The sequence below is a fragment of the Carassius auratus genome, chromosome 9 (assembly GCF_003368295.1).
Source record: "Carassius auratus strain Wakin chromosome 9, ASM336829v1, whole genome shotgun sequence".
In the NCBI taxonomy this organism is placed as follows: Eukaryota; Metazoa; Chordata; class Actinopteri; order Cypriniformes; family Cyprinidae; genus Carassius; species Carassius auratus.
The window spans coordinates 6,472,089-6,490,697 of NC_039251.1; the positions used below are offsets into that span (position 1 = coordinate 6,472,089).

At 34.3% G+C, this 18,609-nt stretch overlaps 1 protein-coding gene across 1 annotated transcript in view; it reads right to left on the reverse strand.

Moving 5' to 3' along the window:
* baz2bb (bromodomain adjacent to zinc finger domain, 2Bb) overlaps positions 1-18,609 on the reverse strand; it is a 72,628-nt gene that overhangs the window by 17,938 nt on the left and 36,081 nt on the right. Inside the window, 19 exon segments of the mRNA XM_026271141.1 lie at positions 692-946; positions 2,019-2,159; positions 2,328-2,393; positions 3,916-3,948; positions 4,190-4,234; positions 4,747-4,812; positions 6,118-6,183; positions 6,354-6,415; positions 6,492-6,584; positions 7,202-7,379; positions 8,331-8,432; positions 8,519-8,627; positions 11,462-11,516; positions 11,697-11,987; positions 13,182-13,548; positions 14,666-15,055; positions 15,598-15,795; positions 16,125-16,285; positions 17,301-17,450. Of these exon segments, the coding sequence (XP_026126926.1) occupies positions 692-946; positions 2,019-2,159; positions 2,328-2,393; positions 3,916-3,948; positions 4,190-4,234; positions 4,747-4,812; positions 6,118-6,183; positions 6,354-6,415; positions 6,492-6,584; positions 7,202-7,379; positions 8,331-8,432; positions 8,519-8,627; positions 11,462-11,516; positions 11,697-11,987; positions 13,182-13,548; positions 14,666-15,055; positions 15,598-15,795; positions 16,125-16,285; positions 17,301-17,450 (2,828 nt within the window).

Sequence of the window (18,609 nt, forward strand, 5' to 3'; positions counted from 1 at the left end):
ATATTTGTAGCAATAACCAAAAATAAATGTTATGGGTCAAAATTATTGATTTTTCTTTTATGCCAAAAATCATTAGGATATTAAGTAAAGATCATGTTCCATGAAGATATTTTGTATATTTCCTACAGCAAATATATCAAAACTTAATTTTTGATTAGTAATATGCATTGTTGGGAACTTCATTTGAACCACTTTAAAGATAATTTTCTCAATTTTACTTTTTTTCGCTCCCTCAGATTCCAGATTTTAAAATAGTTGTATCTCAGCCAAATATTGTCATATCTTAAATCATACATCAATGGAAATATTATTTATTCAGCTTTTAGATTATGTATAAATCTCAATTTTAAAAAAATTGACTCTTATGACTGGTTTTGTGGTCCAGGGTCACATATATTAAAATGTTTAATAACTCGTTCAAATTAATTAAACACTTTTAAATAGACTGCAGCACTTCATATTTACCACACATTATTTTTTTTTTTTATAAAGTCGTGGGTGAATTGTGATATCTAGAGACAAAAAAAAAATAATAATAATAATAGTGTTTCTCAGTTGAGAATCTAGAACCGTGCAGCTCTCTAAGTTTGCTCACTGCAGTTGAGTTGGTGAGAGTTCAGCAGGAAATCAGTTGAAAGCAACCAGTCATCACACACCACTGAAGTGAATGATCAATAGATCAGGGTCTCACCCTGTGTCCTGCAGGGAGTCCTGGGTCACAGACAGCAGCAGACAGCATGTGCACCAGCAGGTCCTGGACGGAGCCCATGCTGTCGCCCACGTTCAGAAGCCCTGCCTGCAGCACGCCGAGCGACGGCACGTCAGCGCTGAGATCAAACCCCAGGACCTTTCCATAGCAGCGCAGGAACTGCATGACCATAAGACAGTCTGAGAAACATCCTCCCGGCAGCAGCAGACCTGCTATCCGTGACAGCGCTGGCAGAGACTGCACGTGGAGAGAGAAACACACTTACACACTCAATTCATTCAAGATCAGCACATTACTAGTGAAGGATTTTATTTTAATCAATAGTTCAACTATTGTGTCTGTGCTTGCTTTGGTGTTCTGGATGGTGTCCACCAAGTCTGTGAGTACCAAGTAGTGATTTTTGGGATATTTGATTGTCATAAACACTGTAATAATTTCTAAATATTATTAAAATTGTAAATGTTTTAAAGAAGTCTCTTCTGCTTACCAAGGCAGCATTTACTGTATTTGATTTAATTGCAGTAAAAATTGTTAATATTATTGTTTAAAAGCCATCTCTACTGCTCTCCAAGGCAGCATTTATTTAATTAAAACTGCAGTAAAAATTGTAAATATTATTACAATTTAAAATAATAATGTTTTATATGAATATGTTAAACTGTATTTTATTTCTGTGATGCGAAGCTGAATTTTCAGCATCATTACTTCAGCCTTCAGTGTCACATGATCTTCAGAAAGCTGATTTAATTTAATCCGATTAGAATTGATTATTATAGGTGCTAAAATTACTGATAATGGTGCTTATTATTATCAATGTCGAAAACTTTTTTTTTGCTGCTCAAAACAGAAATCTTTTGTAACATTATAACGGTCACTTTTGATTAATTTAATGCATCCTTGATGAACAAAAGTACTAATTTCTGTTGAAATAATAAAGTTTCCACAAAAATATGAAGCAGCACAACTGTTTTCAACATTGATAACAATCAGAAATTGTTTCTGGAGCAGTAAATCAGTATATTAGAATGATTTCTGAAGGATTATGTGACGATAAATTTGATTTTAACGTATATTCACATACAAAGCAGTTATTTTAAAATCTAATATTTCACAATTTTACAGTTTTTTGAACAGCAAATAAAAAATAATAATAATAAGACATGGAATTATAAATTTTTTTAGCAGGTAGTATAGAGGAAAAGTCAAAATGTAGCAATTTAGTTTGATGCCACTAATTGTGCAGAAATGATACACGTAATGATTTTATTGAGTATTGTGTAAGAAGGATTCAGTGGATGCGGTGATTCACCTTGTGGTCAGACAGACACATGTCTTCATTGGGTTTGTTCAGCTCTTTGGCCATCTCCAGCTCCAGCCGTCTCAGCTCCAGTCTGCGCTCCTTGTTCAGTCTTTTCTCATCTCGTTTCTCCCGTTTCAGTCGCTCTTTCTCCTGCAGAAACATTTAAGAAGATTTGACAAGCCTTGTGAGCCAAAAGACTGATCTACTCATTCATAGTCTCTATGACTGAATGGATGAAGGATCTGAAGGGAACAGAGACATTAAAGGAGACAGAGAATAAGAGGACATGAAATGATGAAAAGGAGCTGTATAACACACCTCCGCTTTCTTCCTGGCTTCTATCGCCTTCATCAACATCCCATACTGTCGACGTCTCTCCCGCTCCTACAACAAACATCAGACATCAGAGAAAGAACAGAGAGCATGAAAGAAACAAACCTACACACGAAAGAATGAAAGACACAAAAGAGAGCAAATGAACAAACAATGAATTACTAAACAAAACATTAAAATAAAACCATATGAAAGCAAGAATAAAATGATGAAAGTGAACGAAAACAAAAACAAAAACAAAATAATTAAAATTTAACAATTTCAAGAGAACACAAAGATAAAACAGAAAAGAGAAATCAAATGCAAAAAAGTAAATAAAATGTATGAAAGAAAAATGAAAACACAGAAAAGAACAAATAGGAAAAAAAAAACAAGCATGAAAAAATATAAAACAAACAGAAAAATGGAAAGACAGAATGAACAGAAAAAAGAAAAAACACTTCAGAAAAACAAATGAACGAATAAACTAAATTTATAAATTTGTAAAACGTCAAAAAAAAAGAAGAGAAACAAAATGATGAAACAGAACAAAGAATGAAATAAAGCAAATAAGAAACATGTTTGACAGAATAAGAGAACAAAAACAAAACCACAACACATGCACTGTACGCTGAATTGCAGAAGCATGAAGATTTAGTGAAGCTTCAGCAGGTTAAGAGCTGAGAGTCTGCAGAACTACAACAGATCTGTTAACAGTCCTCCACTTCCTGAATGTCTTTATGAAGCACGAGTCATATTAACCATCAGGTCTCTACAGGTCTTTAGTGCAGGACAGACAGGAGGAGACATGAAGGAGTCCACAGAAATCTCTGAACGTCTTCAGTATAACCATCTTTAAACACCATGCAAGAAACTACAGACTTAAACATAACGATCCAACTGGGAAACGGTTTCAGCTGCTTAGAGAAATTATTGTATGGCCCGTTTTAAATCAAAAACAACGTGCACTTCAGGGGCTGGATGTTCTCAAAGATCACAAACACTAGACGCCGCGCAGATGAAAAACAAGCAAGAATCAGGATGAATGTTTATGATATTGCATTGAAGGCTTGATGATATGAAGCTTCGTGGACCACCGACACAGATGGAAATATCGTGACGGATATCGGTTAACAGATTCCAACAGTGAGCTGCCTTTTCAGGAAGATTTAATGAAAACATAAATATAAAAGCCAATTCGAAATAGCAATAAATACTAAAATAGCATATAAATAATAGTAAAACAACACTGCTGTATGAATAATTATAATTATAATTCACTTATAGTTTACTGTAATTTCTCTCATTTTGTCTGCCAGCTTTGATGGATTTTTCAATGCATTCTTCTTGCAATGCATTATGGGATTGCCCTCTCTAAAATAATGCACCGTCTCTACGATGTCTAAAAATGCTTCCAAGATAGGCAGCTCACTAGGTTTCAGAAAAGAGCCCATTTCTGTCTCAGACGAAGGCAGGGTTTCATGCAGGAGAAATGCAAGCGCAGTAAAAGCAGTCAGTTGCACATGCGACACGGAGCAAAGCACCCGAATCACAAGCGCTTCACAATGTGTTAGGTGTAGAAAAGTAAACATACCCATACCATATCTAGTCTATGTCTCTCCAACTCCTGCCAGTGAGAGTTGGCCAAGGCAAGAACAAAAATGAGAATATAAATCAATGCATTCGACCTCATTGAGCAACTCCCCAGTAGACCGATTACCCACAATACATTTAGAGCAATAGCTGAGCCAAAAAAACGATCATTCTTACAACAATAATGACAGAATTCATTCTTGGCTAAACTATTTCTTTAAAGTAATCACATAAAAGCAGCAGAGACCGGAGTTATTATTCAGTTTTGCTCATACCTGGTGCTTCAGGATGATGGCCTGCTGTCTGCGCAGCTCCTTCTCCTTCAGACGGAGATAAAAATAAATTAAAACCTGCAAATATTTCCTCCGTTGCAATACTGAGATGGGAGACAGAAAGAGATGCAGATGGAGGGATGTCATAAACAGATAGGATTTTCTCCATTTATTTCCGAGGTATATTGGAAAGCCTGGGTTTTGATTGACAGGCGTACAGTGGAGGGGCACAGGAGTGTTAATGTGAAATGAGAAATGGAGACCCACTGCTGTCTCAGGTCTCACTCAATCTCTCACAGAAACACTCAAATGGTTAGAAAAATTTACACTAGTCCGTTTTTTTTTATTAGTGCATATTTATAGCATCCTATGATGTTTCTAACCATATAAAACTCGCATGGTGTATTTCTATCCCAATGTTTGACTTCACTCTTATCACTTTCATTGTTTTTAAGTAAACATATGTAATATATAGCAAGGAGAGACGGTGAAACCTGAATCAGAAACTGCTCATAATAAATAATTCAGTCAAATCAAACGCTACAAAAAAGACAACAAACCTTTATTCGTTTTTCAGCTTCTAGTATTTTGGCATTTGCCGCCTCTTCTTTCTTTTTTCTTTTAGCCTGTTGGCATAAACATATTTGACAGATAAATGAATACATTATTATTATAACAGCATAAAATATTTGACTAGTAAATATTTGAATGCTTAGTACAGTATGAATTAAAGATGTGATAAACTTATATCTCAATCCTTTTCAGACTATTCTAATAATATTTGATGGACGTTCCATATTTATTTTTGTATTAAAAGGGTGATTTTGTTTTCCCCAAGTAAAGGAAACATCATTCAAACCAACAGACATGATAAAAAAGCAGATTTAAAATGATTAATAAAAGATTTTAAAAAAAGCAGTTAGTGTTGATAACCAAGAGTGTCAAAATGCTAACTGCTTGTCTTTACATGTTAAAGATAAAAAGGACACTTAAAGATGAATATCTGCTCAATTTCAGGAGTAACATGGGTGCCTTTCGAGCCAGACATGCTTCTTGTTTAATTACTGCTACTTCCCACACTTTAAAATAATAGCAAAGCCCTCAAAACTAACATGTACTATTTTCAATCTGATTTATGCAAAATATTTCCCACACTTCAAAATAATAGCAAGGTAAGTTGGCAGCTTTTCCACCACTTTCTGCGACGTTTCAAATATATATCTTTTTAAAATTAAACCTAGTCTTGCATGTAGATCATTTATTATTTTCAAGTATTTAAGGGTCACTATATTTGTGACCCTGGAGCACAAAACCAGTCTTCAGTCTTTGTAGCAATAGCCAAAAAAATACACAGCATGGGTCAAAACTATTGATTATCTCCAAAAATCATAAGGATATAAAGTAAAGATCATGTTCCATGAAGATATTTCGTAATTTTCCTATTGCAAATACATAAAAACCTAATTTTTGATTAATAATATGCATTGCTAAGAACTTAATTTGGACAATTTTAAAGGTGATTTCCTCAGTTTTTAGATTTTTTTTGCACCCTCAGATTCCAGATTTCCAAACAGTTGTATCTCGGCCAAACTTTGTCTTATCATAACATATCCATATATCAATGGAAAGCTTATTTTATTCAGGTTTCAGATTACATATAAAATCACCCTTATGACTGGTTTTGTGGTCCAGAGTCACTTTAAAGTTTAAAAAAAGTAATATAAATATTTTTATTTATGTATTTATTCATTTATAAGTACCTCCAAAACTTCCCACACTTCAAAATAACAGTACAGTTATTAAAACTGATGAAAAAGCTTGTAGAATTTCCATACATTTATGATTAAACTATAGCTGAAAATTTTACTCTATTATATTTCGATTATTTTCACTGTACAGTGTATAAGCTTTTAAATTTGACATACAAGTACCTCCAAAATCTGCCGAGCACGGAGTTCCTTCTCCAAACGGACCTGCTGGATTCTCTTGAACTTCTCCTGTGAAACAAAGCAGGAATGAGGGAGAATGAGCTGAATGATCTGGGTTTTCACTGATGAAACGTGAAGCAACAAGCATCTTACTAAACACCTATAAAGGTAAAGGCAGCAATACATGCACAAAAACACAAACAAACTACAGGTCAAGAAGAAACGTCATGAGAAAACACCTGCTGCTTCACAATCTTCATCTGTTCTTTGTGTTTCCGCCGCTCTTCAGCCGCCATGATTGCTGAAAGTTCATAGGAAAAGGTGAAGGGTTCATCAAGCGCATTAGAAATCAAAAACCAAAGCAAACTCCGGCTCACCCTGCTGTCTCCTGGCCTCTTTAGCCGCTCGTGCCAGCGCCTGCTTCTCCAGCTTACGCATCAGCTTCATCTGAGCCGCCTGCCGCGCAATTTCTGACAGATACACCACAGCTTTAGAGCTCATTTCATGCACAGCTGCTCCAACTATTGACAGGACTTCGGCAAGTTTTATGAAGGTAAATTTAAGAGCTTTTAAAACCGTTTAAAGAACATTTTGGGAACAAACAGCAGTTCCATAAAGCTGTTTGCATCGCGCTCTTCTGTCTCTTTTGTTTTGATGCATCAGTCTATTTAAATTACTTCGTATATGAAACCATGATAACTCTTTTTACATTTTATTATAAATAAATATCCCCCCCCCATTTCTTTTAAATGTATGATAAAATGTAAAAAGGAGGCTGTTTTTGTGGACTTATAATTTAAATTAAATTTTTCCTATTACCGAGTTATCTTTTATTACAGTTTTGGGAGTGCATGCAATATTTAACACCATGACTATCAATTTAAGACTCTTAATATGTGGAAGAGCAAATAAATACTTTTTAAGACCTACAGAAACCTTGTATAGAGAATGTGAAAATTCTTCAAAAAAATCCCCGAATGTGTCATTTTGGGTGAACTAAATGTTTTAAAACCCTCTAAAATCTTCTTTCCAGTAGGTAATGTTGAAGTGTCACATCGCTGCTATAACAGATGAGATGTTGTGGTACCCTGGGCCTCCAGTCTGCGCAGTAGTTTGGCCTCAGAGCAGCTGCCAGCATCAGCTTCACTCTCGTCTGGTGCTCTGCTTTTCCTGCGAGAGCGAGCGGAGTCAAGATTCTTCAGACCACCCCGACCACCTTTCATTGCTACCACTTCCTCTTCCTTCAGTAAGCACCACTGTAACCCCTGAAGAAGACAACAACACGCTTTAGAGAATTAATTATTCTTAAAAAAAAAAAAAAGTCAAATAGTAATAATAATTTATTACACACACACACACACACACACACATATATATATATATATATATATATATATATATATATATATATATATATATAAGTAGTAATAGTAGTACTAGAAGTATTAATATTATTAGTGGTTTATAATAATATAAATGTTTTGTTGCTGCTTTAATAAGTTTTTATTAGATAATTTAATATTTAAAACAAAACACACTAACACTATTGTTTAGTAAATAAAATAAATATAAATTATATTAAAAACTAAATTCTTATTATGTAACAGCATAATAATAATAATAATAATACAATAATACAAATAATAATACTAATATTAATATCTAAAATGATTTGTTATTGTGGCTTCAAAGGGTTATTTTATTAAATAATTTAATATTTAATTTAATCAAAACACACTAACACTACACAACATCATTTTTAGTAAATTAATCATTAATTTTAGTAAAACAATATATTTATTAAAAAATCATATTTATAATAAGATTTTGCATTATTTTATTATTATAATTAGTAGCAACAACAAAATAATAATAATAATGACAATAATATATAAAATTATCACCAGTAATATTATTAAATAACCATTTAATATTTATATATTTAACACTTTGTATTACTAAATATTAATATTACATATTTATAATGAATATGATAAAATATGAATATTAATAATATTATCTAATATTAATCATTAATATTTTTGAATATTAATATTGCATTATTTTAAAACAAAAGCCACAATACACTTTAACACCAGATGTACACTACAATGTAACTTCCCCCACAGCAAATTAAATCTCATTTGTTCAGCCTACACAGGGCCTGTTTGACCTGACAGACATGAATAAGAGCTTAGCACAACTGAGGGAATCACCTGCGGTCCATCTCTGGCTTCATAGAAGTCACCAACCTTTATTTTAGCACTGAAGCTAAAATGATCACGTGTAATGTTGCTTATCCCGTTTCTGGTCAGATACTGTGAGGAGTGAGAGCGTAAGATCAACAGAGCAGCAGCAGTCATTAAATAGCAACTCTATTTGGTTTCAAATCATCATCTCTTGCCTTGATGACGTCAGGATACTGTCTGAGCTTTCTGCCGCATGGAGCGTAATACGCCACCTCTCCACGCAAACGCCCAGACATGTTCCTGATGCGCGTCTCCCTCTGCCATCTGAGCACAGAAAGAGGCATTTCATTTCATGCTCAAGACTGTAGAAATGAGACAACTGTAAGTAAGCCATTTATAAGCTGATTTCCAATTAAAACTGGCCAAGTTTGTCCAACCTTCCTTTTTTTTTTTTCAATGACATTTAGCTGCTGTTCATCACTGTTTTCAACACGGTTTAAAAAATTAGGGCGTTTTATTAGTTGCATTTAGTCAAATCAAGTCACATTCAGTTCAGTGTTTATTCAGCTTAGATAAATAAAAGTGCAAGTTCATCAAATTATTAACCTAATTTAACTTTTAAAAAAAATATGCTTTATAGAAAACTATTCAACTCAATCCAGTTCAAGTTTGTTATCATGAATATACTACTGAATATTAAGTGTATTTTAATATCTTTTAGTGTCTTTAAGCACAATTTTAGCAATTTAAATATGAAATGTAATGTTTAATATTTACATATCATGTAATGACAATAATATGTAAAATTAAAGAAAATAAATATGCATTTTATAATATTTATATTATTAATATTTTTATATTTACATTATTCATATGTTGATATTTATATTACTGTGCGTTTTATACTACCTTCTGTTGTTTTTAAATGTGCTTTGTAACTAAACTAAAGTTGCCAATCCATTTCAGAATCTCATTGTTTTATTCCAGAAAAATACTGATATGCTAAAAGAAATACAAAAATAAATCTGATTATATTTATAAATATATTGCTCGCACAGATGGATGCTTTGTGTTTTTAATTACTAACTTTAGAATACCTGGCAAAAAGTAAAAGTTAAAATAGCACTTCTTCACTTTTATTTAGTTCTGTTGTATGTCCTTCATATTTGTTCTTGCATTAATGATGTAGTAACACACCTCTGTACTTAAGGGGGCGATAGAGTGTCCTTCAAATGTCCGTGTCATTAACCCCTTACTAGTAACCCCCCTTTTTTGGCATGGAGACCGAAATTACGTACCCAAAATAAAAAGGTTTCTGCTCATGATTCTTTCTCACTAGATACATAACCAACCTTTATTCACAAAGCTGACACTTTAAAGTTTACTGTTCAGGAATCAGAATCACTCAGACTGTTATGATAATAGAGATATATAAGCTCAAACATAAAAACAAAAATAAAAATATTAAAAACATATGTTTTAAATGTATTTAAAAAAATGTTGATGTAGGAAATGAGTTTGAAAACACAGTGTAGCTAAGGCCACAAGTCTTCCAAGACTTCATAAAAAATTTCATAATCGAATCTGTAAAACTGTGAATTTTATGAAATATTTTCTAAGGCCATGTCATGTGTGTTTTTAGAGAAGGCTCATCAGATTGATTTATGGCCCTTGTCATCTCTGTAAGATCTCACATGTAAACTCTCCTGTGCTCTTTGTGTATGTTTCACTGTTGAAAACTGCCCGAATCATGATTGTATTGTTCTCACCAAACGGTTCTTTCACACCTCCGCCAAGTATGACACATTATCCGCATTATTCTTTTATCATTATTCTTTTGTTTTTATTCCACCTTTATTAGCCTTGATTGTGGTTTTTCAGGCTTTACAAAGCAACAAAGCAGCGATCTCACTTCAGTCTCTCTTTGCATTTAGCCCTTATTTATCAAAAGTCTTACTATAAAAATACAACAAAACATTTTCTTACGACCTTACGTGAATTATTGAGACAAAAATGCATTATGAAGAAGAAAAGCACCTGCTATTAGAAGCATTGGTGCTAACGTTAGCATCAAGCTACATCTGACAATTTATGAAATTATTAATACACTTTTACTCAAAACTCACTTTAAACCCCGATCGAGTGTTTATAATAACTTCCTTTAGCGATCAGGGGTGGAATTTGGTCGTTTACTGTTGTAAAAATATGTTATTTGTAGCCTTTTTCATCGCTGCACAAGTTAGCATTTCCGATGTACATTTTCGATTTTTTTTATAAAAACGCCCCAGATCTCAAGAAATTCTCATACCAAGCTTTACTATCGTAATCGCGGGTTTATTATTCGGATATTTTGTGTGTACAGAGGTGTTTCAGTGTTGTTTTGGCCAGATAACTACCAGGAAGTGTGCAGGAAGCATGTGACACGATGGGGCGGCGTCCAGATATGAAACTCTTAAGATTGACGTTTGAAAGACCCAATCAGAGTCTGAGTCACACACCGCACGAGCTGTGACTACTGCACGCACACACAGATCGCTGGGAGAGGCTGTTTATCATCTGATCGCGTAAATCCGTGGAAAATGAATAGAAATGACGATTCTGTCTGAAGAAATATGAAGTAAACATCAGTAAATATATCCATATATCTCCGCAGATATGCATCTTTGGTCTGTAAATCCTTATTGACGCTGTTCAGTGAGTCTATGTGAACACAAATAAACCGCTCTTGACGTGACTGAATATGAGGGAGTTGTTAATTTCTATTCAAAATGTGGCATAATACGGATTTATTATTTTGCACTCCTGACAAAAATCACTAAATATCTGTCACTGCAACAATGTTTTATCAAAATATTGGTCAAATATCGAAGCTTGAGTCTTTAAACTTTCCATTGATGCACAGTTTGTCCAGATGAAGTAAGACAGTGATGTTTAATGTGCTGTGAAAGTGAAACAATAATAAACTGGGGCCGTCAGCGATGTTTGCACTCAAAGGGGTTAAACCAGATTCGTTTTTGTTAATGAAAGACACAGTTGCATAATTAGAAGAAACCTTGTATGTTCTGGGCCTAAAAGGATATTAATATGCATACAAATGTTTGGCATTACAAAAAAAGACAATAAGGGTAACATGAAATGGCTGGAAGGTCAAGACTCACCCATATTCTAGAGGTTTCCGCAGCACACATTCATCTGTGACTCTTCTCCTTTTCCCTAGAAACATAGCAGATACACAAATATATAAACACAAGAAACATACACTAGCTGTTTTAGTAGAAATTTAGTGGTTGACCGATAATGCTGTTATGTAAATCATATAAAGCCGATATACATGATACCGTATTATTAAATTTAAATATATGATAAATACATGCATAACAATTGTTGAAATACCTGTGGGTGTGGCCACACTGCATGACGACAGAGCTGGGCTGTGATTGGCTGAATTTCCAGAGCTGGTCACAATGGCTGGTGTGGGTGTGGCAGGTGTTTTATGAACCTGTAGATTGAGAGGGGCGGGGCTAGTGCTGTGGGAGGAGTCACGTACAGACACTGAGGTATTGGTGAGTTTGAGTGGCGTTCTGTCCATTTCTGAATCTGTGTCCATCTCTTCATCTTTACCATCTTCATCATCATCATCATCATCATCAGAATCAGAATCAGTGTCTAAATTGCTGTCAGAGTCTGCAGAAGACAAATGATACGGCGAGTGTTTGGAAAAATTAACTTATATTATGTTGCATATGACTTTTTAATCCTTTAGGATCATAAACATGCATGCAATGTTTTGGCCCCCTGATGTGCTGCAAAATGCGTGAACATATATTTATATTATATATGTTTGTGTCAACCTGCAAGGTTCAGGATTACAGGCAACTGCACAAAACCAAAAATAAATAGAGAGATAAATGTGTCTGCTTTACATAAACATGTATGCACTGGAAAGATGCTTATATTTGAAGACATTTGTGGCATACAATTTCATTGGGAATCAAACTCATGATCCAGGCTTATTCTAGTTAACTGAAACTAAAATCAGAAACAACAAAAGTGTTAGTCGAAATAAAATAAACATCAGCTTAATAAAATATTAAATAAAATTAAATAAAATATTAAATTACACAATTTAATTTATTTGAGCTAGTTCCCAAAGCAATATTTCTCTTTTTTTTGTCAAGTTTAATTTGTAGTAAAATAACTACATCTAAATAAAACTAATTAATAAAAACTATGTAGACATTTTTTTTTTATAATAATGATGGAAAAAAAATCTAAATGACAAAAACCTTAAATTAAAGAGGAAACAGGAAAATTAAAACCCAATTCAAAACATTACCAATCAAAATTTAAACTATAATTGTATCAATAGCCAGGTTTCCATCCAAACATTTCAGATACTGTGGAAGGAGATCGCTCTACTGGCTAGTCAGGATTTACCGTCCAATAGCACAAAGTCACATGACTTTTTTTCATTTCCATCTCCCATTATTCCCATTAACCCTTTTTCACACAAGTCAAAAACCACCTCAAGAAAGCGTAAAAACTTTTTTGCTAATTAAGGTGTTTTTATTCGACATTCAATGTTTTCATCACTCGATTCTGATGCGATACTTCAAAATGCACTTAAAAGCAGGGTGATGCAAACCCAGCTAATGATACTAAAATAAAAAAATGCTTTTCCACACTCCTATATTTACAGTTTGTGACTGTTGTTAAATGCATTGTATGTTCATGTTTTGTGTGTGTGTAATGTAAATTAATTTAAATTGTAATAATGGATAAGCAAATATGAACATTCACCAGATGTTTCTGTTAATTACTTGTATTTATCTAATGTTAAAGCATAATACTTGATCTGGATGATTCCATCATGCTGACCTGAGAGACTGTCATTTGAAGCGTCATGTTCATCCTCGTCCTCCATTAACGAATCATCAGAGTCTTTACTGTGAGGGAGTTCAGACTCCGCCCCCCTGAGGTGCTCCACCAATGGTGGTCTCTCTCTCTTCAGCGAGGTGGTGGTGAGGTTGATGGGAGTGTTGAAGGCAGGGGGGTTATCAGGGGTGCGTGTGCTCTGGGAGCGAGGTTTGGTGATGAGAGCCAGGGGAGCGTCCTGCTCTGCGCTGGGATGCTGGTTCTCAGCAGGAAGTGAGGGGAGAAACGGACGGTTGAAGGGAAGTTTGGGGGTGCTCTGTGATTCCTGTGCACCTCTCAACACTGGAGGAAAGGCCTGAGGTAGAGATGACTGACGGGACAGAGATACCGCTATTACTTATTCAGTGATTCAATATACAATGATTCATTGACTTACTGAAATGAATGCTGCCTCTTCATTTGCACAAATATTGAAACATGCAACTAAAACTGAATTTAGGATTTATTGTTTTTATTATAATGCAGAAGATTGTTTATTATGAAAACTGTCAATCTGAGAACTGAATTATGCACAAATGTGGCATTGGTAAGATTTTTTTTTTTTTTTTGAAAGAGGTGCACACCAATGCTGCATTTATCAGATTAAAAAAAAAATGCAGCAAAACAGTAATAACGTGAAATAATGTTACAATTCAAAATAGGTGTTTTTCTATTTCAGTATACTGTAAAGTGCAATTTCTGTGATGTGCAGCTGTATTTTCAGCATCATTTCTCCAGTCTTCAGAGTCATTCGGATTTACTGCTTTATTATTGTTATTATTATTATCAGTGCTCAATTATTCATTATGGTGCTTATTGGTATCTATGTTGAAAACAGTGATTTTTCAGCTTAATATTTTTGTGCAAACAGCGATAAATTTTTTCATTAATGTTTGAGTCTGAAAGAACAGCATTTGAAATCTTACAAATGTCTTTCCTGTCCCTTTTAAGCAATTTAATGTGTCCTTGCTGAATAAAAGTTATAATTCATTTCAATAATACGATAACATGATTTTAATCCTGTAAATTCTCAAAAAAAACGTGTCATGGTCTCCTTAAAAAATATGACTTGTTTTCAACACTGTTAATAATCAGAAATGTTTCTTGAGCAGTAAATCATCATATTAGAATGATTTCTGAAGATCATGTGACACTGAATACTGGAGCAATGATGCTGAAAATATAGCTGCGCATCACATGAATAAATAACGTTTTAAAATGACCACTTATTCTAAATTGTATTATTTTAAAATTTGTAATGTTTTTACTTTTTTTAATTTTGGGTCAAATAAATGCTGCCTTGGTGAACAGAAGAGACTTCTTTTTTTTAAAAACATAAAACAAAATAAAAAATAAATAAAAAAAAGACGTTGGTTTTTCCCAACACTGATCAGCAAATATCACATGCATGCATGCTCTTTATCTCGTTGTGTTTCAGAGAAAGTCACCTGTTTGAGTTTGAGCAGGGTCTCGTCGAGGGGATTCTTGCACGTCTTCAGACGCTCTGACTGCAGAGGAGTGGGTTTGGAGGAGGCCGGTGTGTGAGCGGGAGACAGAGACAGAGGCTTGGGTGACGGGACGAGGGAAGGTGGTTTTGGAGAGGACGAGTGGGAGGCAGGCAGGTCTCTCGGGGACGGTGCGTCTCTGTCCCTGCGTCGCTGCGTGACCAGTGCAAGCGGTTTAGCACTGGATGCTTGACCTGTGGCCTGGATGACACTGGCCTGATTTCTGGACTCCTCTGTTGTCCTGAAGGACTGGAGGTGCAATGGCTGCTGGGACAAAGGCAAACCCTGGACTTGTGTGTGAGGGCTCTTCTTCCTGTCTGTGTGCACTTCCTCCTGGGAAAGCAGAATTACAAATTATGATGTCACAGCTTTGTTCAACATAGTTTTAAATGTTGCATTACTTTAAATGTGGATTATTTAGTACTATTAATATTTGTAATCTTTTCATTATAATTATTTTTATGATTACCATTATTGTTTGTTTTTATATTTAAGCAGTAGTAATAATATTAATAATAAATTTCACAATAACATTTTAAATAATATCCATACTATCAAAGGCTACACTTATAATAGCATATTACCATATTTTCTATTATATAAAAGGTTACAATGGTATAAACATTAAATAATTTGTTTTAAAGAAAAACAACTAAATACAGAGATTACATTTTTAAACAATCTGCACTTTTTTTGTTAACTAGATTTTAAATGATACATCGTGTAAATCAATAGTGGTGTCCACACTATTATAATATTTGCAATGTGTCTGTAAATCAGTTTTAGTTTTAGTCATTTTAGCATTTTTAAACTTTTTTCATTTCATTTCAAATTTCTGTGTTAGACTTAAATTAAAACCACTTTGACACACATACCTTACGGATACCTTTCTGATCTTTCCTGCACTTTTCTGAGTCCACACTATCATCACTCTGATCATCATCATCATCATCATCATCGTCCTCCAGGTCGTCTGAGTCAGAGCTGCTAAGAGCATCGCTCGAGCTGTCAGAGCTGGATGCTGATTGGCTGTCGCTGTTGATGGAGACGTCTGCCACTTTGCTACGCGGCTTCTGTCAGTAAGAGCAATGTCAGTCGACAGCAACACAAACAAGCCCTTTCTGACACCCATCCAGCTGACACGACAGACTAAAAATAGTCCCAAAAAAAGGTGGATGATGTTCTCTGACACAAAGTGTCAAAAGCAGCATTTATAACACACACTGATATGAATGCTGCATCTATATGGAAAGCATTAAACCCCTTTATTTACAATACACAAGTCAACTAATTAACTGACTCACATTTGAGTTCCACTAGAAAAGATAACAACATGTGGATTATTACAACGACATGAGAGAGAGTAAATAATGATGAAATGTCACGTTCAGTGAGTCTTCACCTCGTCTTTTGTTTTGTGTCTAGTCTTCTCCTCTAGCTGGTTTAGTGCTGGTTTGGGGCTGGTTTTCAGGCTCTTGGTCTGATCTGGAGGGATGAGGACTGGAGAGGGGGTGGAAGAGGCGGAGCTTGATTTGGCCTTTCCATTGATGGAGCCATTCAGTCCTGCTTCAGAAAACATCATGTATGAAACAAACACATCTTTAGTTACAGCATGACTCTGTACTGTAAACGTGAGGATTGTGTTCATCATGAGTACAGTAGAGGTGTAAATAGATGCCATCTATATGTAATAGATCAAATAAGATCTCAAATGTGTTTAATAACAGTTTGAAGTGACAGGTTGAGGTAAACACTAAACTGTAAATACTGTCTCACAGTAAATGTCTGAATGCAAATGCACTCGTCATACACTGCACAATGCAACAGATATATAGAAATAAATCACATGAATATAATGTGTAGATATTGTCAAAAGTTCACCCTTTTTTATGTTTTAATGAAGTCTCTTATGCATGTATCTCCAAAAATACAGTCAAATCAGTAATATTGTGAAATATTATAGCAATTTCAAATAGTTTTCTAATATAATTTATACAAATAAAAATTTAATTTATTCCTGTGATCAAAGCTGTATTTTCATGTATTTTTATATAAATATACATAATATTTAAAATTATACAATTTGCTTTTTTATTTAAATCCACAAACAAATTAAGGCCGCATAATAAATGCTCCCATGATCTATAAACATAAAAAAAATTATGTAAGAACTATATATTTTTTTGCATTGCAGTAACAATTACTTCGGGGTAAATTGTCACAAAATAATGTGTGCTTAATTTTCAGGAAAAAGAATGCATAATGAATTCACTGATTTCATTTGAAGATTTTAGTAATTTTCCTGACTTTATTAATAACAAATTGCAAAAACTGTGATTTAACAAATACAGATACTTGTATGTGTTAAATGAAATATGAGTATATTTTTGATCGATATTTTAAAAGCATAAAAGCAATGTTTCCTCAGTATTTGGGTCAAATGCTATTTATATTGCTTATACTAAGGATCAGTCTTCATGTTTGGAGCTCAAAGATGTGTAAATATGCTGTCTGTGTAAACCGCTCACTACCTTTAGGATTAAAATACACACAGAGTATTTGAGAGGAAATGTAGCACCTTTCACCGGAGCACGTCTGGATGAGTGAGACTGAAGGAGGGTTTGCTCTTGGTTCAGGGCTGGTGCGCTGAATAATGCCGGCAGACCCAGAAGATGAGGGAAAAAGGCCCCTGACGCTTGACCCTGAGCATCTGCAAAACGCCACCAATCTGTGGAAACAGATCAAGTTTAAAGGGATAGCTCACCCACTGTTTACTCACCCTCATCTCATTACAAATCTGAGTCGCTTTCATCTTTCGAGAACAAAGAAGAAATTTCAAAGCATGTGGGCTTCCAAACAGTTGACTTCAATAGCAATAAAAAAGTACTATTTAAGTCAATGGCTTCCTTTACTCGTTTAATGTGTTGCTTCAGCTGAAGTTCATTAAAGACTTTTCTTAGGTGCCAAATGACTCCAAATTATTAAGAATTGGAAAATAATGAGAAATTTTGCATAACTCTGGTCCTGGCATCCGTAAAAGAAACCCTTTCACACCAAACTTGTAATGAATAAGGCTGAAGGAAATGTAAATTCAGACCAACATTTCAGCTCTTTCAGGAGAAGAAGGTTCAACACTCTTCAGCAGCAGGCAAAACACAACACAACAAAGTTTTATCTAATTATGATGTTATTTTTGTTTATTAGTGTCGTTGAACTGGATCATTGAATGTCAGCAGAAAAGAAAATGCATGAATAATATGTGTTTGCGTCATATTCTTTTCAGTGCTTTGATTCATTTTGAGGAATAATGAATCAGTTTTGTACTGAAGTGAGATGAGTAAATGCATGTTGATGTTTAGTCTAGAACTACAGTAACATGTTCACAAAGCACACATAACACCTCTGCACTTACTCCTGATCTCTCTCGTCACGGGGTCAAGAAACTCAGATATTTTCTTGTAAATTAAAAATGTATCTTATCACATAACTCGAGTTAGTTGTAATGCATTATACCCAACATTGACTATACTGTATGTATACCATTAAAATGAATAACACAAACAACTTCATACTGTATAGAAAGCTATGATAAAAATAGGTATTTTAAAGAATATTTACATGCAAAATAGAGACATGCAAAATACTTCATAATGTTAAAGCCCAAAAGTGCCATTTCTGCATTTTGTTTCTTTACTTATCAACAACACAGGACACTAAATCAGCTTCACTTTAGCTTGAAGCATCCATAAAAAGCACAAAAACCTCTTTAATTTATCCTCAGCTGTGCCAGAACCACAACCAAACTAGCTCGTAAATCCTCAGCGAGCAAACAAATCTATACAAACAGTCAGTGAGTGACGCTAAATGATCCAGAGCTGGAGAAAATC